At 35.5% G+C, this 26,295-nt stretch overlaps 1 protein-coding gene, 2 long non-coding RNA genes and 1 pseudogene across 4 annotated transcripts; 2 read left to right on the top strand and 2 right to left on the bottom strand.

Annotated features, from left to right (window-relative positions):
• Window positions 1-649: 649 nt before the first annotated feature.
• On the bottom strand, window positions 650-3,918 carry LOC144573776 (methyl-CpG-binding domain-containing protein 7-like). The gene is made up of 7 exons (XM_078323525.1): window positions 3,766-3,918; window positions 2,702-2,908; window positions 2,371-2,466; window positions 1,941-2,072; window positions 1,691-1,801; window positions 1,262-1,408; window positions 650-1,013 (listed from the first exon to the last, which is right to left on the bottom strand). Exons 1-7 carry the CDS (start codon window positions 3,916-3,918, stop codon window positions 801-803), a joined length of 1,059 nt encoding a protein of 352 aa, XP_078179651.1. The 3' UTR covers window positions 650-800.
• Window positions 3,919-6,460: 2,542 nt separating this feature from the next.
• On the top strand, window positions 6,461-7,679 carry LOC144574340 (uncharacterized). Its single transcript, XR_013518190.1, has 2 exons — window positions 6,461-6,686; window positions 7,226-7,679. It is a non-coding gene; the product is annotated as an uncharacterized LOC144574340 (long non-coding RNA).
• A 390-nt stretch (window positions 7,680-8,069) lies between these two features.
• On the bottom strand, window positions 8,070-9,070 carry LOC144574339 (uncharacterized). The gene is made up of 2 exons (XR_013518189.1): window positions 8,875-9,070; window positions 8,070-8,608 (listed from the first exon to the last, which is right to left on the bottom strand). It is a non-coding gene; the product is annotated as an uncharacterized LOC144574339 (long non-coding RNA).
• A 2,937-nt stretch (window positions 9,071-12,007) lies between these two features.
• LOC144573715 (cysteine desulfurase 1, chloroplastic-like) lies at window positions 12,008-20,425 on the top strand (annotated as a pseudogene). The gene is made up of 11 exons (XR_013518073.1): window positions 12,008-12,127; window positions 15,948-16,181; window positions 16,440-16,576; window positions 16,648-16,806; window positions 17,022-17,208; window positions 17,532-18,221; window positions 18,947-19,019; window positions 19,108-19,182; window positions 19,278-19,372; window positions 19,986-20,138; window positions 20,266-20,425. The product of XR_013518073.1 is annotated as a cysteine desulfurase 1, chloroplastic-like (transcript).
• Window positions 20,426-26,295: the final 5,870 nt, after the last annotated feature.

A 26,295-nucleotide genomic window follows, 5' to 3' on the forward strand; every position in this document is an offset into this window, starting at 1 on the left:
TCAACCACAATATATATGAGTTTGGAGACGAATTACGAAAGTAACAAATTAATATTTCATTTATTTTTCTTGTGCAATTTGTACAATCATTTTGGGAAATCTTGAAAGCTGCTATGGAGGAGACAAAGACAGAAAAAATTGCCGATTTATTTGGTGTACTAAAGCAGTTGGAAGGAGTTTTCAAAAAATGTTCTGCTAGGACTGGAAAGGAATTATTTGGTGGAGACACCATTGATTTTGTTGATGTGACATTAGGTTCCCAATTGGCCTGAATTAAGACAATCGAGAAGATATCTGGGATGAAGTTTCTCGATGAAACAAAAATACCATTACTGATGAAATGAGAAAAATGCTTCCTTGCAGTAGATTTCGTAAAGAACACCCTACCCTGCCGAATGTGGAGCTGGTGAAAGAGTACGGGAGAATGCTTCAAGCCACAACATGGAAAGTTGCTTCGGTCAAATAATGAACCTTTTTGGCAAAGAAATAAATGATTGTTGTTATCTTAGGTAATATTTGGAATGTGTATGAGTGTTATTGTGGTGGCCGGTTGGTGCATGAAATAATGTTTGCAGTGAGAAAAAAATAATATTGAACTTCTTTTGGTGATATGAAACTTACTAATAAATTTACTGGTTTCAGAAACAAATGTTCTGGTTTCAGAAACAAATATGAACATTGATTCCACCATAACATAAGGTCCAATTAGCATTACAATCAGTGCTTCTAGGTTTCTAGCACAACTAACAAAAAATAAAACAAAATTATTTCAAACTGTTAATCTATCGACATTAGTCGATTCAATGGCCTCCTTGAACCCTTGTAGGATCTCCTTCCTTCCTCTGATCCTGTTCTCCTGTGAATATTGTTCCGGTGGGTCCCACGATATCATTTCCACCTTCCATAAACTCATCTGTGGGTCCCATCAAGACCTTGTTGTCGCCTTCGTCAATGGGTCTCTTCGAAGAACGTCCTTTTTTACGCAAATAAAGTCTTCTCGCGATATATTCAGGCTGAGTTTACAATAACATTCTATGATCAATGCTGGATGATGTTACATATAGTGGTAAAAGGGAAGAATAAAAACTTAACAGAATTGTTGTTGTCGTTGTTATTATTATTATTATTTTTGAAATTGGGGCAGGCCTTATTAGATCCTGCATTTGCATAAACTGAACTAAATCAAATTAACTGATTTGGAACTAAAATTATGTTAAAATTAGGCAATAGATGCCATACAAAAAGGAAAGTAATTCATTACCATTTCTTTGTTACTTTCGAAAGAATAGAAATCTGTGACACTCCATTGCGGTTTTGTTGCTTTTTTTGGTACTTCCCCAGTTTGCAGATATCTCTCCACTTCCTTAATAGAGCGGAAGACAATACCAGATTCTGGATCTGTGTAGTACTGGTAAAAGGAAAAGAAATTGAATTGTTGTATTGCATAAATCAACTCTCTTTTTTTTTTAACTTTTGATCATTAGCATCATATTTACAAATCTGTAAAATTTAATAGTGATTAACTTTCTTGTGCACAAGCAATTGAGTCGGTACATGCAACTGATAGTTACTTGTACAAATCACCTGATTTATGTAGAATTTCATGCAATTATAGACACAAAATGTTGTCCTAAATAGTCTATTTATGAAGTTTTCTAAGAGAACAATAAAACGTTAACTTTCAACATACCGGATCTTTTCTTATTCCATTCTTTGATGTAGCATAGTTGTGTCGATATTTCATTTCCTTAATCCACCCATCGGGAAGATTTTCTGGCGAATATGAAAGCTCAGCTATTATCTAAAACAGAAACAAATTTACTTCGTCTCACTAAAATGTAAAAAATCTAATTAAGAACAGGACTGAATAGAACAAAATCGAAATAATATTAACTGAGGTATAAATTGCGGAACACTTTATAAAAATAGTTGCCACTAACATTATCTTCACCCGTTGTGTTGCAGTATAATTTTGTGGTAGAAGCAGGATAGAGAGGCTTCCCCTCCTTTAGATAAAACTGCACCTCCTCTTTGGATGAGAATCTGTACTCTTTTGTAGGATCAACATAAAACTATACAAAATTGAAGAATTATTGTTTAGCTGATAAAGAAAAGGTGCTATTACCAAAAAAAAAAACAAAAATAACAGTTGAAGATGCCAATAGGTAAGCTAAGAAAATGCCAAACAAAGGATGAGAACAAGTATAATAGTACATGAACTACTTATATAAAAAAAAATGGTACTAATTATCATCATTAATAGTCTATTTTGCTTTATTTTATTTTAAAACAATGAAGTTTAAGATGTTCTGGCAGAATATAATTCATGTCGGTCAAATTGGAAATAAGTTATATATCTGCATGAAGTACCTTATAAATTTTTCCATATTCCCCGGGACCGCGTCTAATCTCAATTATCCAGTCAATAGGAATAGAATCAAACAAACCATTACCAAACTGTCCTCCCTGGATGAAAATAATATTAAGTTAATAGTAATACACATAATATTTCTTAATATAAACTTTTTAGATTGATAATTACATTGATTTCAACATTTGGTATGATACTTGGCACCCATTGATAAAAAATTGAGTCTGTCCCTGCCAAGCATAACCAATCAACACAGTATCCAGTGCAATAGCACTTGGTTCAGAGACATTGCTTCTTGAATGCAAATTATTTCAGAAGGGAAATAAAAACCTCTTTAGAAGAACCCGATTTCTGTCCATCTCTTACAGGTGGCAATTCATTTGTATGTCGAGGGTGTCTCGAAGTTTCCTGTTCTTGTTCATTTTGGAAAAATGTTTTTGATTTAAGAGGAGCATCTTCACATAAGAAAAGGCAGTGCCTTAACACCTCATCCTGTGTCTGAAGTGTAATTCCCACACAATTTGGACACGGGTAATACTGCAAAAGTTAAGATTTTCTAAATAATACATGAGAAAATATCCACCTAAATTGATAAAGTTCTATCTAGAGATTTTTTTTAATTCTAACAAAATAGTTGTAATAATAGGTGATGCTTAGTCTTGAATTTAAAGTAGATGGACCAATCGGTGTCTCTAAATAGATGACACAAAATGGTACAACAAGAATTCCCATTGACAGCCACTGCCAATGTATTTCAAAAAAAAGAATAATAAGAAATCAAACTTGTTTTGCCAAAGAAAAGAAATTCCATCAAGGCACACATTATTACGAATCAATACATACTATGGATCTATAACTCCATTTTCAAAGTTCAAACAATCCAAGCAGTTAAATATGATCTCCATATGAAAATGTACATGGAGACCAAATTTTACATTTTTTATAAAAAATTTAATTATCTTTTTACATTTTTTAGATCAAGTGATTTTCTACATATCTAAAAAAATAGTAATAAATTCTAGAAAAAGTAAAATTTGATCTCCATGTACATTTTCATATCGAGATCATTTTTATCGGTCTGGGTCGACTATTTGAACTTCCAAAAAACAAATGTAGATATGAATCCATAGCACAGGTCAATCTGTAATATGCATATTACCAATTTACCATAGATGCATGGTTATCTCTTAAAAAATATTCTCTTTTTGTTATTTTAACTGACATCTTTTTCTAAGATATTTTTCTATTTATCTTAGACTGTGCATGCAATTTGTTCTGAATTTCGATTTTCCTTTTAGAATAGCAATTTGAAATTTGCAATTTTAATCAGCAGGTGATCACAAAAGAACAAAAGAACAAAAGAAAATGAAATAAGAGAAAATTGGTAAATATACAAAGCTGATCATATCTTGATTGTTCTTCTTCCACCTAGAAACTGTTTCCCAGCCATCTGGCAGCCAACCCGGCCGATCCGAGTCGTCGGAGTTTGCATCCATGCATTCAGAAATTGTGATCACCTCTGCCACCTTTCTCCTTTTCATAGACATTTTATTCAGATAGAAATTTTGTTTCTATGATTAACTTTTTTCCCATTTTAGACTCTAATAAAAGGATCTCTATTGAATTTTGCTTTAAGTACTTCACTGTTGTACTTCATTTAAACCCATTGAGATTTTGAGACCGTGACACCTGACAAGAGATAGCTATCACCTCTGCATGGACATGTTCTTTCACATTTGTTATGAGCCTAACATGGATGTTCTTTCAATTTTTAATTAATTGCATGTACACTGTTATTCAAATAATTGTAATTATTTTTCAGGATTTCATTTTCATTGAATAGGTAACCTAGCATACTATTATAATTTCAATTTTTCAAAATTATACGATTTTACATGAAGTAGAGGAGACAAAATGCACACTGCATATTTGTCATGAAGGGACGGGTATCGGTCTACATTATATTTATTCGAACAGTTCTAGTTAAAAAAGTTGCATCCTTTCGAGGCCAGTAGACACGTAATTCGTGCTAGAACAAGTGTCAGAATTAACGGGCTTCGAAAAGAATGACAGGAAATAAATCAGCTGTTATTCTAAGGAGATAACAGGAACCTCTTATTTAAATCCCAACCGTTCCAGTTTTTAATACACGAATCTCAACTAATTTCAACGGTTAGAATGGGAATAACAGGTTCCTGTTATTTCCGCGGAGGAGGGAGGAGGGGAAGTGTGATAAGACCGTGGCGTAACGTGTAGGTGTAACCTTTGCATTCTAAATGGAGACGTGTCTTTGATCCCTGAAGAGCGCGAATATTTAGAAGACCGTAAGACCGTTCGATTCTCACTGCATAACATGCGATACAGCCAGGGGTGAAAACGGATCGAATACGGATCGGATAGTGACAAAATCATATTCGTATCCTTTTTATTTTCCGGATACGGATACGGATACGAATTGGATATTAATCGGATACGAATACGGATTGGATATTAATCGGATACGAATACGAATCGAATATTAGTCGAATACAAATATGAATACGGATATAAATCGAATTTCTAATTCAGATATATATATATATATATATATATAGAGTTAGGCTGGGGTGCTATGGATAGCATAGAGGCCTCTATGCTACGACTCAATATTCGAGTTTTCAAAATCCAAACGGTCGATCCGAACCGTTCATCTTATTCTCCATATTAATATCTGCTTAGAGACCAAATTTTACATTTTTCTGAATTTTTTTACTATTTATTAAGTATTTTACAAAATTGTTGATCCAACGGTGGCTGCACAAAACAGTAAAACCGTTGGATTAGCGATTTTCAAAGTGGCTTAATAAATAGTAAAAAAATTCATAAAATTATAAAATTTGGTCTCCAAGCAGATATTAATATGGAGAATATGATGAACGGTTTGGATCGACCGTTTGGATTTTGAAAACTTGAATATTGAGCCGTAGCACGGGAGGCCACTATGCTATCCATAGCACCCCAGCCTAACTCTATATATATATATATATATATATATATATATATGAGCTAGGCTACGGTGAGTTGCGAAGTAAAGCGACTATTTTACTTCACGCTCATATTTTGCGATTTTAAAGTTCAAAACGTCAATCCGAACCTTTCATCTTGTTCTTCATATTGAAATGTGCTTGGAGACCAAATTTTACATTTTTTTTTGAATTTTTTTACTATTTATTAAGCAATTTTGAAAGTTGCTGATCTGATGGTCCAGAAAATTTTACTGTTTTTTACTGTTCACAGCAAAACAACAATTTTTAAAAATGCTTAATAAATAGTAAAACAATTCCAAAAAATGTAAAATTTGGTCTCCAAGCACATTTCAATATGGATTAAATATCTAACGGTTCGGATCGGTAATTTGGACTTTGAAAATAAAAATACAGCGTGAAGTAGAAACGTGTTTTACTTCGCAACTCACCGTAGACTACCTCTATATATATATATATATATATATAGTAATGGAGTAAAGCTAGTGTGTGACATGCTCACCAAGAAAGTTTGGTGAGCATAACTCCAAAAATATATCGGATCGACGTCAAATGTCAAATCCAAACCGTTGAAATCCATGTACTTCATGAGTGATGCATATACATGCAAAATTTTGAAAGTTTCGAGTTTATTTGCTACACGGTCAAGTGGTCAAAGAAATGAACATTTTATTATAAGTTATTTTATATATTCAATTTTTATTATTTCTTTGACCACTTGACCGTGTAGCAAATAAACTCGAAACTTTCAAAATTTTGCATGTATATGCATCACTCATGAAGTACATGGATTTCAACGGTTTGGATTTGACATTTGACGTCGATCCAATATACTTTTGGAGTTATGCTCACCAAACTTTCTTGGTGAGCATGTCACACGCTAGCTTTACTCAGAGTAATGCTATCCTACTTCACGAATTAAACAACCTGTTTTAATTCTCGTTTCTGACCCTCCGATCTGATTCAAAAATCGTGCTGATCGGATCTAAAATTTGCGGAAATGGACGTCTCCAGTACAGCCCATTTACATCTCCTTGCCCAAATTAAAGAAACTGGACGTCTCCCATTAAACCCCGATGCTCCCCGACCCTCTCTTCCTCTCCTGCCGAAACTCTAAACCCTAGACGCGAGAGAGAGGCAGCCCCGACCCTCTCTTCCTCACGCCAAAACCCAAAGAGAGAGAGAGAGAGAGGGCGGCGGTCCTCTCCGGCGGCAGCTGTGGCGATCCTGAGCAGCGGCAGAGTCTTGGATCTGAAGTTATTCCCACAGCTGCCAGAGAATACAAAGTTCAGGTACTGCCAAATTTCCGGGTGTGAGTCTGTATGTTTCAAATATTGTGTTTCTATCTCTCTGATGTACTGAAGGACTAAAAGATCTTTGAATATTATTGCGCATTTGCATTTTTTTTTACCAAAAAAGGTTCTGACGATACCTCAGTACAATGGTAATGAAATTGCATCAACCTACCTGTCCATAAATGTTTCTCGAGTTTGGATCCGCTCCATTCTCCAGCAATAGTGCAACAATCTGCTATCAGTTCATATTACTCTGGCAAGTGAAATTGAGTAAATTTGAGTAAATTTACAGATCTTGTTCTGGTAAATTAATGACTTCTGTTTCCTGAAGAAATTGTTTCTTTTCCAGCCAGATACCCGATTGCAAGTATTGTTCATTGGGTTGTCCAATCAAAAGTCAAATGGCCCAGATCACTATACTATACTGTACCAGTACATCCAAAAAATAATTGCAGCCCTTCACACAACAAGGTTATTGCATGCTTAAGAGAATATGATGAAGTAATTTGTTCATTTCATTTTTCTTCTTCATGCAGTATTAGAAGCTGACTTGAAACATGGAATTGCAAACTATAAGAGTGTTCTAGAGGATATACATAATCTGAAGATTATCTTTGCTAATACAATTGGACATCGAGGTGCTTCTCATTAGCTGCTTGGTTTTGATAGATGTTTGCTTCTCATTTTGTATAAATTTGGTATCTTTTTATGTAGATGAAAATCTGTACGACAACCAATAGTTTGCTATAGAAAATGTAAAGAAAATCTTATAATATAGTTTGCACAATCATACCAAATTTAGCTGGTAAGAACAGCTCATACTGGGAAACATTTCATATATGAATAGGTTTCCGTCTGCATGCTTGTTGGTAAGTTTAGATGGCATGTAATTAGTTGGTACATTAGATGATCAGTCTTGTTTGTTTGGTTGATTATCATGGATATTTTGTTTTGTTGGATGTGTGAATAAAAAGTTAGTTTTTTCATGGACGTGATGTCTTGGTTATCATGGTTATTTTGTTTTGTTTATTTAGTTAATTACATGGATTTTTTGTTTGTTATGCTTTCTTGTCTTGGTTATCTTTTTTTGTTCATGTGTTGTGATTGACTTTTCATATCCATCTTTCTATGCCGGTGCTACGGTGACACATCAATTATGAAACTGTTTCATTCCAAAACCGACGCAAGGGATATTTTTGTTTATGCAACATGTGATAACAAACCGCGTTCTTTGATGAGGTAGTGCAACAAGATAAACAATTAGTTTAGTACAATTACACTACTACGTTTTTCTTGGAGAGGGGCTATGGTGGCACATAATTCATTCATTAGTTCAAATTCAAAATATTTGCAATGAAAAATCTAGAGACAGTTCAGTAGTAATATCAAATATTTGCAACTTTATTCATGAAAGAAGTTGAAAAGAACAAACCGGCCAACATACTAACCAACAATTACAACACAAAAACAAATAAAACGGAAAGATTACACTTTATCAGACACTTGACAATCCCCACATTACATAAATCAAGCTCAATTTAACAAACAATCCATGTTAATTACTTAGTAATTAATAGAATGACAGTTCTTCCGCACCTGGCCTTCTTACCCAGTCAAAGGCGAAATGTTACCCATTTTGACCATCGACTTCACGAACTACTCAAGGAAAATCTTTTCGTTCTCGGCATAGAGCTTAACTAAGGCCATCGTGTCAGGGCTCTTTGTAAAGAGAATTTGGTCTGAGCTGAGCAACCCTGTTCCATATAAAATGTTCTTGTAGTACAAGTTGTCAAACTTTGTGGGGCTCACCTTGTCGAGCAGGAAGAGGTTGTTGTCACCACCTGACCTCGGGCAGCCCCAACGCAACTTTGCAGCAAATGATTCCTCAAGGGTGTTATCAGCCAGACCATTGTATCTTCCTACATAATTAGTGATGGCTCAGTATCTACTGGTACCAAAATTGTATCTTCCTACCAGTACACTGTGTATAGTCAAATCTTGGCTTTAATTGAGGTTCTACAAATAAAAAAGGATATTTTGTGCTTATGCTGTCTTAAATCAGACGAAAGAGTGATCCTTATCAAATTTCCCCAATTTTAGTATGAGAAATCTAAGTGAAGCTCAATCCAATAGCTGGAAATAGGAATAAAAAACAGAAAAAAACAGTGATTTCCCAATCGGATACCTGTATAATACCTAGAAATAGGAATCTTCGCCAAAATTGCCAGTGGATGCCTTCGCCAACCTTCGCCAGTGAATACCTGTATAATATACTTGTTTAGATAGGCGAAGTACAGCCGCTTTACCCCTCTGCCTCTCTCTCGCGTCTAGGGTTTAGAATTTTGCCAGGAGAGGAAGAGAGGGTCGGGGAGCGCCTGGAGTTTAATGGGAGACGTCCAGTTCCTTTAATTTGGGCAAGGAGATGTAAATGGGCTGTACTGGAGATGTCCATTTCCGCAAATTTTAGATCCGATCAGCACGATTTGTGAAGCAGATCGGAGGATCAGAAACGTGAATTAAAACAGGTTGTTTAATTCGTGAAGTAGGGTAGCATTACTCTATATATATAGAGTTAGGCTGGGGTGCTATGGATAGCATAGTGGCCTCTATGCTACGGCTCAATATTCGAGTTTTCAAAATCCAAACGGTCGATCCGAACCGTTCATCTTATTCTCCATATTAATATCTGCTTGGAGACCAAATTTTACATTTTTCTGAATTTTTTTACTATTTATTAAGTATTTTACAAAATTGTTGATCCAACGGTGGCTGCACAAAACAGTAAAACCGTTGGATTAACGATTTTCAAAGTGGCTTAATAAATAGTAAAAAAATTCAGAAAATTATAAAATTTGGTCTTCAAGCAGATATTAATATGGAGAATAAGATGAACGGTTCGGATCGACCGTTTGGATTTTGAAAACTCGAATATTGAGCCGTAGCATAGAGGCCTCTATGCTATCCATAGCACCCCAGCCTAACTCTATATATATATATATATAGATGGGCTATGGTGCATTGCAATGCATAGGCCATGGTGTGCATTGGACCATAAATCACCGATTCAAAGTCCAAATGACCGATCCAAACCGTTCATCTTGTTCTCCATATTAATATGTGCTTGGAGACCAAATTTTATATTTTTTGGAATTTTTTTACTATTTATTAAGCCACTTTGAAAATCGCTGATCCAACGGTGACTGTTTGGAACAGTAAAATCAGAAGTCACCGTTGGATCAACGATTTTCAAAGTGGCTTAATAAATAGTAAAAAAATTTCAAAAAATATAAAATTTGGTCTCCAAGCACATATTAATATGGAGAACAAGATGAACGGTTTGGATCGGTCATTTGGACTTTGAATCGGTGATTTATGGTCCAATGCACACCATGGCCTATGCATTGCAATGCACCATAGCCCATCTCTATATATATATATATATATATATATATATATATATAGAGGTAGGCTAATATACAATCGATTGTTCCTGAGGTCTCGTACAACCAAGTCATTTTCCGATTTTTAAAGTCCAAATGATCGATCCAAACCGTTCATCTTGTTCTCCATATTAATATGTGCTTGGAGACCAAATTTTACATTTTTTTGAATTTTTTTACTATTTATTAAGCCACTTTGAAAACTACTGATCCAACGGTAGCTTCTGGTTTTACTGTTTTGTTAAGCCACCGTTGGATCAGCTGTTTTCAAAGTGACTTAATAAATAGTAAAAAAATTCAGAAAAATGTAAAATTTGGTCTCCAAACACATATTAATATGGAGAACAAGATGAACGGTTTGGATCAATCATTTGGACTTTAAAAATCAGAAAATGACTTGGTTGTACGGGACCTCAGGAACAATCGATTGTATATTAGCCTACCTCTATATATATATATATATTATAACAAAATTAATATAACAAAAAAAAATTCCCCGTTAAAAATAGAAGTAAAATTTAACATAATTGTATATCAATCATATTAACATTATAGCATATCAATTTATTCACTTAGGATATCAATCAAAGACTCTATCAGTTAATAGCAGAGATATGAGTAGAACTAGGGTTAGGGGTGTCAATGGGTACGGTACAGGTCGGGTGGAGACATTTTCATACCCATGCCCATTAAAATTGACCTTACTCATACCCTACCCATACCCATTAAAAATTGATCTTACTTTACCCTACCCTTACCCGTTAATATTACCGGGTAACGAAACGGTAGCGGGTGAATAACGGATAATATTAGTATAATAATTAATTTTATTATATTTTACAAATTAAACATCAAAAACTCATTCATTTTAACACATATATAATTGCATTTCTAATAAAAAATAAAATAAATGTGCAATCAATTCCAACTAAATTATTTTTTATAAAGAATAAAAATTCAAAAACACGAATATACATTTAAGTGGGTTGAAAATTGAATTGAGTATATATTTAAGTGGGTTGAAAATTGAATTGAATATATATTTGGATTTTATAATTACCCTGTAGGGTAACGGGTACGAAATAGTTATTACCCATACCCTTACCCATTTATTTAACGAAAAAAAATTCTTACCCATACCCATACCAAATAAGCTAACGAAAAAAAAACCTTACCCATACCCGCCTTATCGAATACGATATGGGTCGGGTAAACAGCTAAAAAGGTACCATTGACACCCCTAACTAGGGTGCTCTTAAGCTCACCAAAGTTTTGGTGAGTTTAACTCTAAAACTTATCACATCGATTTCAAATGACGAATCCGAACTGTTGAAATTCGCCTACCTTACGTGTGATGCATCTACATGTGAAATTTTTAAATATTCGAATTAATTTAGTATAAAGTCAAGCGGTCAAAATTAGAAGGTTAATAAATTAATTTTAGTGCATTCATTTTTTGAACGTTTTTGACCGCTTGACTTTATACTAAATTAATTCGAATGTTTAAAAATTTCACATATAGATGCATCACACGTAAGGTAGGCGAGTTTCAACGGTTCGGATTCGTCATTTGAAATTGATTTGATGAGTTTTAGAGTTAAGCTCACCAAAATTTTGGTGAGCTTAAGAGCACCCTAGTTTTACTCGCAGAGATATAACACCTAGTTATAGTTAATTAGTGTGGTTATCTGACAAACCTAATAAAGTTGTTTACCAATTTTAACATGGAACTTACAAGTATTGAATTTTAAATAAAGTTTTTCCTATAAACTTGAATAATCTTTAGTTTGCAATGAATAGTTAAGTACCAAAAAAAAACTTCCCGCAATATTATTAAGACAAAGGTTTTTCGACTTATATGTCAATTAAAAAATTTCAATGGCTTCTATGTCAAAACTAAAAAAACCCCTAAAAACCTCATTCCAATCCAACCTGTCCCAAAAAGCAGATATTGAAAGGCAGAGAGAAAGAGGTGTGTGGCTGCGTGGCATGGCCCCAGTCACTGGGTTTCGCCTAAATCAATTCTAGGATTTTGTGCAGTTCTATTTGTGATTTCCTGGGAGAGAAGTGTTGAGGAGCGGAAAATTGAGAATTGAGAAACAGGAAACAACAAAATAAAAATTAGAAACTCCAAAATTCGGATATCCGAAAAGACAAAATATCCGGATCCGGATAATTATCCGTATTCGTATCTGTATTCGCAAACTATCTGTATCTGAATATCCGAATTCGAAAAATTCGAATACGGATCCGAATTCGGTCGGATAATATCCGACCCGTTTTCACCCCTAGATACAGGTAGTGTTTTACAAACGGGCCGGTCGCTGGTAAAACCTGAGGCGGGCCACGGGTGAAACGGATACATGGGTACAACGGGTCGGGTATCACGGGTTTAATTTTGAAAACCCTTACCCTGCCCATTTCAAACCTGTGCCCGTCTCGAGTTCGGGGGCAGGGTGGTCCGAGTAAAGGGGTGGTCCGGTTCAGGTAAAGGGACGGTCTGGTCTGGGTTCACGGGTAGGCCGGGTTTGTTTTTCTTTGTAAACCAATAAATTTTTCAAATTTTTTTTTGAAATTTTAAAATTTGGTGGGAGAAACCAATCCAAATTTTTCAAAAAAAAATTGAAAATTTTTAAGCGGCACAGGTATCACGGGTACACAGACCGATCCGGATAAAGGCGGGTTTGGTCCCTAAACTTCGTGACCGGCCCGTTTCAAACCCGCACCCGTGTACCCATGCAAACCAGGGCACGGGCACGGTCCGGTCAAGTAACGGGCACGGACGGACCAAACCAGGATCAAACCCGCCGGTCTTTTTCAAAACACTAGATACAGGTGATTGGAGAGGTAAAGTAAAGAAATCAGCTAGGGCTACAAACGAATTGAACCAAATCCAACTTAATCAAGTTTGAGTTTGGTTTGAATTAATTTCGAATCAATTTTTTTACGAACTCAATTTCGAATTTTTTACGAACTTTTTTACAACAAGAAAGAGTGATCGTAGTCACCAAAAACAAGAGATAAAAGTCGTCTAGGATTTTAGAACTGAGAACGAGGATTACGACTTACGAATTATGACTTATGGCTGGGCAGCCTTATGTTTTAACTTTTAAGTCATCAGCGAACATAAATCATTAGCGGAAATCAACGATTCACGTTACTTTGAGATTCGAACTAGAATAGTTTACGAACCTATTTCAAACGAACCTGATCCAGTTTGAATTTGGTTTGAATTAATTTCAAACTATTTCAAATCGAATTTTTTACGAATTTTATTGAATCAAACTCAAATCGAATCACGAACTACAAATTTTTTGTGCAACCCTAAAATCAGCAATGCATCAGAGATTTTTTTTTTATACAAATTAATAAAAAGAAAGAGATAAATAGAAAGAGTACATCATGTTTTAAATTGGTAGAAAGATAGATAAAAATTCTACTTATTTTAATAATTAAAAAAGCTTGAATCCATAGAAAAATAACTAGAAATCTATCGATCCAAATCAATTATTTTATTTTATTTTAAATTATTTTCTAGTAAAACATAAAATATTTTAATAAAATAGATAATATCTTAAAATTTATTGCGTTTATTAATTTCTTTAGAAAAAAATTATACTGATTCAAATAATATCTATCGATCTAGATCACTTTATTTTTTATTAATTTCTATAGAAAAAAGATTCCCATACATCACGTTTCTTATCTCTCCTCTATATAATGCACCTTAAATTGAATTCGGCCATTTTTATTAATATCCCTAAAAAAAAAGAAAATTTTAAAAATGCCCCTGTCCCCCAATTTTTATCGAATATGCCCTGACCGCCTGGGCCTGGGGCGGCCCAAATAACCCAGTGAGGCGCCCCCCCCTGGGGCGCCTCACTGGTATTTGTTTTTTTTTTTTTTTTTTTTTTTTTTTGAGAAATCTGAGGATTTTGATTTGAATAATTTTGTTGAAAAAAGTGTTGGGTTTATGTGTATGTGTATGTCAAAAAATAAAATATTATGTATATGTGTATGTGTATGCTAAAAAATAAAATATTTGAAGAGTTTTGTGAAGAAAAACAGATTAATCTGGACCGCACATCTTAATGGGTAATTTGACTAATCTGGACCGTCGGTTAAAGAATTTTCATGCAATTGACTTCTCTGAAAATAAAATTCTCCGGGATAAACAGAGCGGTGCTTCGTAGCCTCAGACATCGCTCGCAGGGGGCTGCCGCCCCCCTGCCACCCCCCGCATACTCCTACAATCAGGTCACCAAATTTTATATTTTTTGAAATTTTTTTACTATTTTTTTAGATTTATTGAAAATCACTGTTTTTGGATGGTCCCGAATTTTCACATACACATACACATACACATATACACATACACATATACATATACATATACATAAATAATATACGGTTACCAATTTTTTTTTTAAAATACCAACCGTAAGAACAGAAATTACATAAAAGATCCTGAAAACGCTAAAATTATAAAGAACGGTCCAAAACTCCATAAAGGAAGACTTGGATCGCGAATCTGAGCCATCCGACGGTCGGATCGAGCTGGAAACGAAGTTAGCTTGGATTTGGGGCTGTGGAGCTCCTGTCAAAATTTCAGCACGATCCGACGGACGGATCAAAAGTTACACGCCTTTTCGTAGGACCATGTTGCATCATTATTTTTTTTTTTTACTTTTTTTAAAAAAAAATTTCATGTATATTTTCAATAGAAAAATAAAAAATATTAAAGTTTTTAAAAAAAAGTAAAAAAAGTAAAAAAAAAAAAAAAATTGGTAACCGTATATTATTTATGTATATGTATATGTATATGTATATGTGTATGTGTATGTGTATATGTGTATGTGTATGTGAAAATTCGGGACCATCCAAAAACAGTGATTTTCAATAAATCTAAAAAAATAGTAAAAAAATTTCAAAAAATATAAAATTTGGTGACCTGATTGTAGGAGTATGCGGGGGGTGGCAGGGGGGCGGCAGCCCCCTGCGAGCGATGTCTGAGGCTACGAAGCACCGCTCTGTTTATCCCGGAGAATTTTATTTTCAGAGAAGTCAATTGCATGAAAATTCTTTAACCGACGGTCCAGATTAGTCAAATTACCCATTAAGATGTGCGGTCCAGATTAATCTGTTTTTCTTCACAAAACTCTTCAAATATTTTATTTTTTAGCATACACATACACATATACATAATATTTTATTTTTTGACATACACATACACATACACATAAACCCAACACTTTTTTCAACAAAATTATTCAAATCAAAATCCTCAGATTTCTCAAAAAAAAAAAAAAAAAAAAAAAAAAACAAATACCAGTGAGGCGCCCCAGGGGGTGGCGCCTCACTTGTGATATGGGGCGCCACTGGGGGGGGCGCCTCACTGGGTTATTTGGGCCGCCCCAGGCCCAGGCGGTCAGGGCATATTCGATAAAAATTGGGGGACAGGGGCATTTTTAAAATTTTCTTTTTTTTTAGGGATATTAATAAAAATGGCCGAATTGAATTGGATGACAGAAAGTTCAACGTCTGGGATTTATTGATCTAAATTTGGATTGAATCTGAGCCATCTAAACAAATAATCTGTCTTCTTTTGATTAAATGCACATTTTCTCTGTGTAGAAATCTAAATTTAGTGAAAATTATACCCGCCACACGTATTGTCACACAAATTTTTCTGCCGATCCGTAAAAAAAAAATTTCTCCCAGCGAGCCGTCCCCTCCCGTCGAGTCCTCGACCCTTTCTTCCCAAAGCCGTCCCCTCCCCGTCCCTTTCTTCCCAAAAGAGAAAAAAACCTAATCGGAGTTCCTGAAGGAGCTGTCCCCTCCCCGTCCCCTAAGTCTTCCTGGTGTCTTACCGCCTCTCTCTCGCCTCAAGTATGCTACCCCCAATACCCTCTCCAGTTCCGGTTTTGCAAAAGCCACTTCTCATGTTGCAAAGCTATCTTCTTCTTCTTCTTCGGATGCTGTCCTGTCTAAAGATTTGGGATCCAATTCACTTGGGGATATTACCAGACTGTTTTTTCCGATCCTCAATAAGGTATCTTTTTAGTTGAATTCGTTCATTTGAATTCATAATAGTCAAGTTGAATTTGTGTTCAGTCGAATTTAAATGAGCACAATTTAATCTTCAGTGATATTGAGTTGTAAAATTTATTCTTTGTTACATTTCGAAACTTGTAATTTTGCTAATGGGGACAAAATTGGAATAATTTCCTGATTTGACACTTCTCTTGTATTGCTCTTATTACATGAATTTTGATGATTTGATCAAAATTATCTTTTGTGACGTATGCAGGATATACATGGGGTTAAATTAGTATACTTAGACAATGCTGCAACTTCTCAGAAGCCTTCCAGTACTGTAATAAAAACCTTAGATGAGTACTATCAATTGCACAATTCCAATGGACATCGTGGTATACATTATTTAAGGTAAAAAAAATATCTTATGCTTAATTCTTATGCATATTTATATTTTTCTTTATTTTTTTGCCTGTAAAAAGTTCAAAGGCAACAAATTTGTATGAAGGTGCAAGGATTAAAGTTGCAAATTTCATAAATGCACCTCAAAGTAGAGAGATTGTATTTACACGAAATGGAACGGAAGCAATCAACTTGGTAGCTTACACATGGGGCTACTCTAACCTAAAGCTGGTGATGAGGTACTGTCTCTATTTTTTTAATCCTTACTTTCTGAAATTTACTTCTTGGTGCAGTAGCATGCCTAAAGGATTTCAGTACCAGTTGCCAACCCTGCTTGGTACATAGGAGAACAGTTGAAAACTAACTATGTATATGGATAGTGATTGCCAATGGTTATCATTTTTGTTAAATTTTGTAATCGTTTGGGAAATTTGGCATCTTTCTTTTCTTTCAGGTACTATTGATGGTGGAAGAGCACCATAGTAATATTGTACCTTGGCAAATTATAGGTCAGAGGACAGGTGCAAAGTTGAAGTATGTTGGTCTAACAAAGGATGAGGTACCGGATATGGAAGAATTGAAGCAAATGCTGTCTGACAAGACCAAAATTGTAGTTGTACACCATGTATCAAATGTTCTAGGTAAAATTAGTTCTTTATTCCTTTTTTTAATTGCTATTAGGCAATAACTCAAGCTATACTATAAAAATAATTATAATATTGTCAGTGCCCTAAATAATGAGAAGTTTTATGCTTCTATAACACAACAAAAGCATCTTCTCTTTGATGTCTCCTTTCTTGATTTATTTTTTATGGCATGATTACCCCTCCTTGTGCCCTAATTTCTATTGAAAGAAACTTGCATTTCTCAGTTTGGCTTAGAAGCAAACCTGGTAATTTGACTTTTTGCTGGAGGATTAGTGAAATTATGCTTTATCTGAGCCATTTCCTTTTCTTTTAATTAGGTTCTTCTCTTCCAATTGAGGAAATAGTAGAGCTGTCACATAAATATGGGGCAAAGGTACTTGTAGCATCTGCCAGTTGATGTACAAATAGGGCTGTCAAAAAAGCTCGCGGCTCGTGGCTCGCTCGTGGCTCGCCTCTAGCTCGAGCCTAACAGCTCGCTCGGTAGTGGACCGAGCTGTTAACGAGCCAGCTCGGCTCAGGCTCGGGCCAAAATAAACGAGCTGAGCCAGGGGTCAGCTCGGACCGGGCCAGCTCGGCTCGTTAAGCTACAGTGAATTTAGGGTTTAGTCCCGTATAATTTCAAGTCCAGTCTCATTTTTAAAGGCGCAATTATGCAAAATTGATGTATTTTCGGTTTGGAAAGAAATGATATGGCTTTAGTTGCTTGAAGATGTGCCTGCTGGACAATTTCTTAAATTTTTTGAATGGGATTTCTTATTTTTTTTATTTTTGAATTTGTATAATAACAACCCAATAAAGCCCAACGAGCCAGCTCGTCAGCTCGCGAGCTAGCTCGGACTGGCTTGTCACAAGCTGAGCCAGAGGTTTTAGCTCGGGTGACCTAGGTCTAGCTCGCTCGGGCCAAAATAAACGAGCTGAGCTAAGGCCCAGCTCGGCCCGAGCCAGCTCGTTTACAGCCCTATGTACAAAAGCTTGGTGCAGATTTTCTTGTAGCATCTTCTCACAAGGTAAAACTGACGTGCATCCTTCTCTCTTTTTTATTTTTTAATATTATAATATTTATTTGATGAGTCTAAAGTCAAAATGGGTATGAAGTCTTTGTGTAGGTTTACTATTCTTTTCAAAGAAGAGAATATGTAGCTTTAATATGTGCTCTTTTGAAGATTTAATTGAGCATGATGGGCAAAAAATATTAGTTTTCTGGATTTCAAAAATGAGGAGGGTTCCAATGCCATGAGTTTTCGTTACGAAGAAAGTACCACAACCTCATTTTTCATTTATATTCCAAAATTTGAAAACCGGATGTCGAATCCAAATTGTTGATCTTCTTCATTTTCATGAAAGCTGTGTCCGTATGAATTTTATAAATTTTGGAGCTCATTTTATTCTAGATCATACGGTCCAAAAATGAATGCATTAAATTTAATCTATCATAGTTAATTAGATTTATTCATTTTCAACCACTTGATTTAATATAAAATAAACTCCAAAAATCATAAAATTTTAGGTTGACTCATCTCTCATGAAAATGATGAAAATCAACTGCTGGATTCTACATTTGAATTTTAAATTTTGAAAAATAAATGAAAATTGATATTGTTGCATTTTATGGTACCAAAACCTTATTGTGTTGGAACCGTCCTCTTTACAATAGTATCAATTAGCTTACTCTGGAGTATGTTATCTATAAAAGGGAACATAGTATTTAGTATATGAACTAAACATATCTCAGATGTGTGGCCCCACAGGCATTGACTTTCTCTATGTCAAGTTGGACCTCCTGAGCTCCATGTCCCCGTTTTTAGGTAACAAAGACATAATTTCCTTCAAACCTTAAACTTATTAATACACTTTCATTCTGTATCTATCATAATCATTTTTTTTCATCATTAGGTGGTGGTGAGATGATTAGCGAGGTGCTTAAAGATTACTCGACCTATACTGAACATCCTTCAAGGTGAAATCTATGTACTATGATGCCATTAAGGCATAACCACTGGTACTTTGTGTCACAATTTAGGTCATAAATATTGACTTTCTTTTATACGCTACATTTGAGGCAGGAACTCCAGCAATTGGGGAAGTTGTAGGTCTTGGTTCAGCAATTGATTATTTATCTCAAATTGGCATGCACAAAATCCATGAATATGAGATTACTGTACTGCTTTTCTTTTTCTAATTTATTTATTTAATTTCTTGCGTCAAAATGAAATAGTAACTCATGCATCCAAAATTATGTCAATCAGATTATGAGAATAGAAGATTCGAGACCTGTTTAATACGATGGAAGTACCCTGGCACTAACTAGATGTGTTTCTGGCCTTTATTTGTAGTTTTGTACTATTAAAAGGATAATTAATGTTTATGTCTTGTCCCTTCCAGACCTCATAGATGTATATGCTTTTGATAAATTGCATGGATAACCCACAACACAACAAATATTAGTGCTCCTGTTTCCCTTCGTTCTTTTGAAGATGCCCAAACTAACCTTTATGTATTTCTCTGCATATTGATGAAGTGAGAGGGGGTAGTGTTGGTACTTGATAATGTTGCAGAGGGGCAGGGTTTATAGCCTTCTTGGTGACATTTCATGTAATGTACATTGGTTTTGTGAGTGATAGATTTACCATCTTTGTTGGTTATATGTAACAGTTTCAGATTTAACTTGACATTTCTTTTTTGAAGTAAAAGGATGTTTCTATTCTGATAAATAAAATTGAATGTTCTCTCTTGTTGACATATAAATACCTTTTTATCTTTTGTAGAAAGAGTTGGCGAACTATCTATATGAAAGCTTACTGCCAGTGCCAAATGTTCGAATCTATGGGCCAGCTCCGTCAGTAGCTGGTCCTCAGGCATCTCTTTGTTCATTTAATGTTGAAGGCATTCATCTGACAGATATTGCTACCTTTATTGATGACCAGGTACCTTTCTTTAATTATTTTTATACTGGAAGTAAATTGTTGAGAAAACTATATTTCCCTTGAAGATGAGAAATATCATGCATAGTCCTATGAAATTGTTCTAATCTTACTGCACTCGGCATGGCAGATCTTCCAGGGGTGGAAAAACAATATGGCAGATCTTCTTTTCCTTTTTTGTGTGTGTGTGTGTGTGTGTGTGTTTCTGTATTGTCAAAGTTATATGTGTAAAAGAGGGTGTTTTCTCCTGATATTTAGTACGTATTATTTACTACACCAATTCATTCAAAGTTGGCGAAGACTTCTTAAAAAATGCATCTTTAATTATTATCAGATTTTGCTCCGTGTATATAATTTTTAAGTAATTTGGACTATTAGGACCCACATAATGAAGATTCAGTTTTCATTTGCGTGATAATTGTGGTTGTAGTGTCAAATACACGAATTCTTCATATTACGTATATATATGCTTCAACATGCAACAGAAAGAGAGCATTATGTAAATATGCAGTTGAAAACAACAAATCATCAGAATACAAGGCTATACTCCCCAAATAAAAACATCAAATATAAGAATTTAATTGTGTACTACAAGTCTACCCTCCAAAGCTATTGTACATCCAATTCGTCAATGTTGAAGAAAGCTATGGTCAAATATTACAAAACTTAAACAAATTAATATAACTAAAATGGTATTTTCATATTCTATTCAATCTTATAACATATTTCCGTTGCAACGCACGGTACGATACTAGTTAATCAATAATCATGAATAGTCCTTGAAGTCTTGAATTTTATTGCGATTCCACTTTTCCATATCTATCCAAAAACTTCCATTAATTACCTGTTCTTTAACGAAACTATCCTAATTATTGCGTTTGTACTTTTGTAAATCTATCCTAATTAAATCTTCCATTAATCACTTGTCCTTAATTAGAAAGGTTTGCTTGATTTACGACAAACAATTTAGAAAAGCAAAGTCCAATATTATCCACATTCATTGATTCAAACGTAAATGCAATTTTTTTTCTATAACTATTAGTTGCATAGTGCTATAAAGAATACATATGATTAACATGCACAAGAGATATGATTAGTTGCATAGTGATATATTTTTCTATAAGCAGTTTATAAGCATTCATTGATTTCAAAAGAGATATATTCACACCAAGTTTATAAGCATAATCAAGTTGAAAACAAAATTAACAGTTTCACACTGAAATAAATGATAAAAAACAAATAAAGAAAAAAAAATTAGCATAACAGTTTCACACTTATATAGATATTGGTACTGAACTAGTTCACAAGCCAAGGCCGGATTTTGGACAATGGGGTTCAATGTATACAAAGGAGCTATCAGCTATTGATGTTTACAAACATATACCCTGATACCACCAATGAAATAAGTGGGAAAAAAAAATCATGGGTACGTTTGGATCGTGCAAGGATTAGTGCAAAAATAGCGATTTTTGGGTTAGTGATTGAGAATAGTGCTAACCCAAATTGTTTGAGAATAGCACTAACTTCGAACTATTCGGATTAATAAAAATGTCATTTGAACTGTATGTTTGAAATAGCAATGGAGGGAATAAATAAAATAATAATTAAACTAATCTAATATTTAAACTAATATTATATTACATTTAATATTTAAACTAATATTATATTACATTTAATATTTAAACTAATATTATATTTCATTTAAACTAATATTTTCTAATACTAATGTAATATTTTATTTAATACTAATCTAATATAATCTGACACTCTATTTATGTAATGCTAATATAATATTTTATTTAATACTAATCTAATATTTAAACCAAAGGTTTAAATAGCGTTTATCGCGTCATAGCGGAATGACTAAAAAAAACAGTATTATACTCAAATAGTGGCGCTATAGTGCGAAATAGCGCGCTACAGCGCTGATAGCGCCATAGCTTTTATGGTCCGAAAACGCTATAGCGCGCTATTTAGAACCTTGATTTAAACTAATATTATAATACATTTAACATTTAAACTAATATTATATTATATTAATCTAATATGTATTTAATAGTAATTTAACATTTAAACTAATATTATATTATATTAATCTAATATGTATTTAATAGCAATCTAACATTTAAAGTAATATTATGTTACATTTAATATTTAAATTAATATTATATTATATTTAATATTTAATACTAATCTAATATTTAAACTAATATTATATTATATTTAATATTTAAAAAACTATAATTTGATTTTTAATTTAACATTTTATTTAATATTAATCTAGTTTGATATTATATTTATTTAATATTAATCTATATTTTAAATTAATATTATATTACATTTAATATTTAAAATAATATTTTATTTAGGAAGCAGCTAACAGTCCCCCAACTCCAGTCCCCCAAAAATCCCCGGAGATTTTCAACTAATTATGTAAACATCAATACTAAATCCTGTAAACTAATTCAACAAATCCTGTAAATATAAAAACACGTAAAAGCTGTTAAAAACGCGTGAAAGTTGTTAAAAACGCGTGACAGCTGTTGAAAACGTGTGACAGCTGTTGGGGACCACCTTCTGTGAACATACACATAATATCCTGTAAACATACACATATTATCCTGTAAACATACACATATAATTCTGTAAACATTACCTTTTATTTCTGTGAACATACACATAATATCCTGTAAACATACACATATTATCCTGTAAACATACACATATTATCCTATAAACATACACATATAATTTTGTAAACATACATAGTGTACTTGAAATTATAGCAGTTGAAATTATGGCAGTTGTGGCAGTTAAAAACGCGTCAGAACTAAGCTAAAAAATGAAGGCTTTTATACACGGGGATTTTTGGGGGACTGTAGCCCGGGGGACATTACATTTTCTCTTTTATTTAACACTAATCTAATCAAATATTATACTATATTTAATACTAATTTAATATTTAAACTAACTCTAATTGAGATGAATCAAATATTTTTATTAATATCACTAACCCCACAAGCTCTATTCTTGCTAACCCACCATTTCTATGGGTTAGTGGAATAGAGCTATTCTTGAGCTAACCTAATTTGCTAATTCATGTTTGGATCAACAAGAATTAAGAATAGTGGAGCTAATTCAAAATTAGCTATATTCTTGGGTGATCCAAACACACCAGAACTAAGCTCGCCTCAATACAACAGCGAAAAGAGGAAAATACTCAGCGACAAAAAGATGAAGTGGTGGGTTTGAGTTCGAATCAGGGGAGGATGAAGGGAGGTGAGGAAGCAGGAACAAGCAAGTAGGAGGTGGAGGCTAATTCTGGTCTAAGGATTTGATCTTCGGCGCCATCCCCGGAAAGAAGTGCGGAGAGGATGATTTTTGCAGAGAAAGGAGATGGAGCGAAGAGATGAGAGAAACAGAGAAGTTTCTAGAGAAAAAATCGGAGAACAGTGATATCATTCTGAATAATGGGACCCATCTGTCAGCGGTACTATTCATAATAATGTAGATGAATAGTACCCTCTGGATCAAAATTAGATACATAGATAGATTAGGGATGAACTACCACATGTTGGTGAACTACCTCCTCTTGAGCATCTTGTCCAATAAAAACTCAGTTTACAATTTTTTAATATACTACTTGCAAGCATTTAAATTTTGGTCTACAAATTTGTAAACTCTAAGAATAACTAGTTCAGGAGCTGGATCCCCTTGCTGAGGAGCTCCGTAAAACCAGGAGAAAAAGGGCGATTCAAAAAAAGGAGACTGGCGAAGCTACGTGGGATACCTACGGGGGGCGGTTGGCTCAAGGTAACGGACGTCTCCCGGCGCCGGCGTCAGCAGTATGGAGAAGGGAGATACCACCGCCGAACGGATCGAAGAGTACAAGCCCGGACGGAGCGGGCCAACTACCACGCGAAGCTCAGAGGAGGAAGTCACGAACAGTACCGATCTCTCACGCGCCACTCAATGTCACTTCGCCGCCCATCAATTCATCTCCTAAAACTCTTTCCACCAACCGCTACCTTCCTCTCTACCAGGATTTTGCTGGATTCTCAGACCAACGACCCCATTATTTATACCCAAATTGGAAATCAAAGCCACACAGCTCACTTATTTCCAAATTTCCCCAACTTCAAATTACAGTCAGAGAGCAAAAACATGACAAAAAACAAGCATTCCACCTCCACCACTACTCAACCACCTCGCCCCTCCCCTCAACAGCAACCGCCTCGCACCTATGCTCAGGCTGCCACCCCTCCACCCAACCCGTCACCACCACCAGCGGCCCCGTATCACCAATCCACATGGAGGTTCTACATGGACCAAAACCCTTGGACCCAATAGAATGCAACCAACACCCCCGCCTCAGCAATTGTCCCAAATACCCAAATCGAACTACCACTGCCACCAAACCCGTCACACCCGGCATGGAGGAACCGATGCTATATGTGCCTACAGTTCGGTCATGATCAAAATGACTGCTTAAGTGAGGATAGGGTCTGTGCAAGGTGCTGGAAAAAGGGCCATCTCGCTCGAGATTGCGGTCATTCCATGCTAGCCAAAAGACAGCGCTTTGACCCGTTGATTCCAAGAGGGAACATGGGTGAGTCAGGCCTTCCACCAAACCGGCCACACGCAGCGGTTGTCTTCATTCCGGCAACTCCTCACACAGTCCGAACCAACAACGAGCTCACATCAGCAATTGTAATTGATGCACGCCTGAGGCCTTACCACGACAGCAACGCAATCCAATTACTCCTAATGACCATATGCAACTCACACACTCCTTTTCCACTAACCCACCTAGCAGACACACGTTATATACTCCTCCTCACATCCATAGAAGAAAAGAACAAGTTCTTAGCAGATCATGATAAAGGTCTCAAAGCACTTGGTCTTGTGGCTTACCCATGGAGTGCCGGTATTGACGCGGCAGCACAATGCCTTAAATACAAGGTATGGATAGAGTTAAAAAGAATGTCTCCCCAACAGTGGAATCTTGACCACTTAATTCCCGTGATAAGCACATTTGGGGTAGTTTTGGAACATTCACCCATGCAGAATGTAAGATCTTTTGAAAAGATGATGGCAGTCGTTGCTCTCCCGGACTTGGAAAAAATACCAAGATGTATTATGATGTGGGAGAGGTGCTTTCGAAGGGATATTGAAGTAGTTGTACACTCATGGCTTGAAGAACCAATCATGATGACCACCCAGGAGGACACTACCCCACCCCCATCTCTCTTTGAAGAGGTACGTAAATCTAATTTCATATCACTGTCAGGGGCCACCTCTCTACAGGGGGGACAGGAGGTTGTTACTATCGGGTACGATACACTTCTGGCTATTTGGCAATCCTTGCCACTGGGAGAGCAAAAAGACAAAATCGAGGCGACACTCAGACAGAACCCGCAACACCTTGACCGGGAAGTTGCCCGGAACAGCGTGGTGTTACAAACTGGAAAAGGCAAGGCTGTCGACGAGCTCGGCCAGCAGCCGTCGGGTCTGTATGGCACGCCGGTCCAACATGGCCCTGAAATGGAGACTCCAATTTTGGGAATCAATGGAGATCAGGCGGGTCAGATTATCCTGGACAGCATTAATTGCAACCCAGAAACTGCCTCGAATTCCACCACGCATGCGCCAGATGAGCATAATTCAAATCGTGAACCAGGTATGCAAATTGATTTCTCTGATTTCACACAAAGTGGGGAGAAAAATGGCTCTGAGGGGGACCAAACAGGGCCTCTGAGCCCAACAGAGAATAACCCCAATATGGGCCTTACAGAGGCACAGCGCCTCTCATGGGCATATATGGATGATGAGTTTGAACTGGGCCTCCCTTTAAAGGTAATTCACTCTCAAACTGATCAAGGTCTTGGGGAACTTAATGAGAATTGGAGTCAGGATCAAGGCACAGGAAAATGTCAAGATTTGGGCCTAAATTCGGGCCAAGATATGGGCATGCAAACGGGTCTGAATTTAAGTCCAGAGAAAGGCTTACAAACAGATCCTGATTTGGAACAGCAAAAGGCTGATGACCTGGGTGAGAATCTAATGGGTCGGGTTAGGTTTCTCATGTCGGGTCTAGGGGAGGCTCCTATCAATGAGGGGGAGCAAGGCGAGACTCAGCCACCGAAACCAAAAAAGACCA

This window comes from Carex rostrata, chromosome 22, assembly GCF_964058835.1.
Source record: "Carex rostrata chromosome 22, lpCarRost1.2, whole genome shotgun sequence".
NCBI lineage: Eukaryota > Viridiplantae > Streptophyta > Magnoliopsida > Poales > Cyperaceae > Carex > Carex rostrata.

Coding starts and splice junctions, on each gene's coding strand:
- LOC144573776 (XM_078323525.1), bottom strand. CDS start 3,918: ATGTCTATGAAAAGGAGAAAGGTGGCAGAGGTGATCACAATTTCTGAA. Junction 2,073..2,370: donor AATATGGAAAAATTTATAAG/GTACTTCATGCA, acceptor AATTTTGTATAG/TTTTATGTTGATCCTACAAA. Junction 1,802..1,940: donor ACACAACGGGTGAAGATAAT/GTTAGTGGCAAC, acceptor TTTCTGTTTTAG/ATAATAGCTGAGCTTTCATA.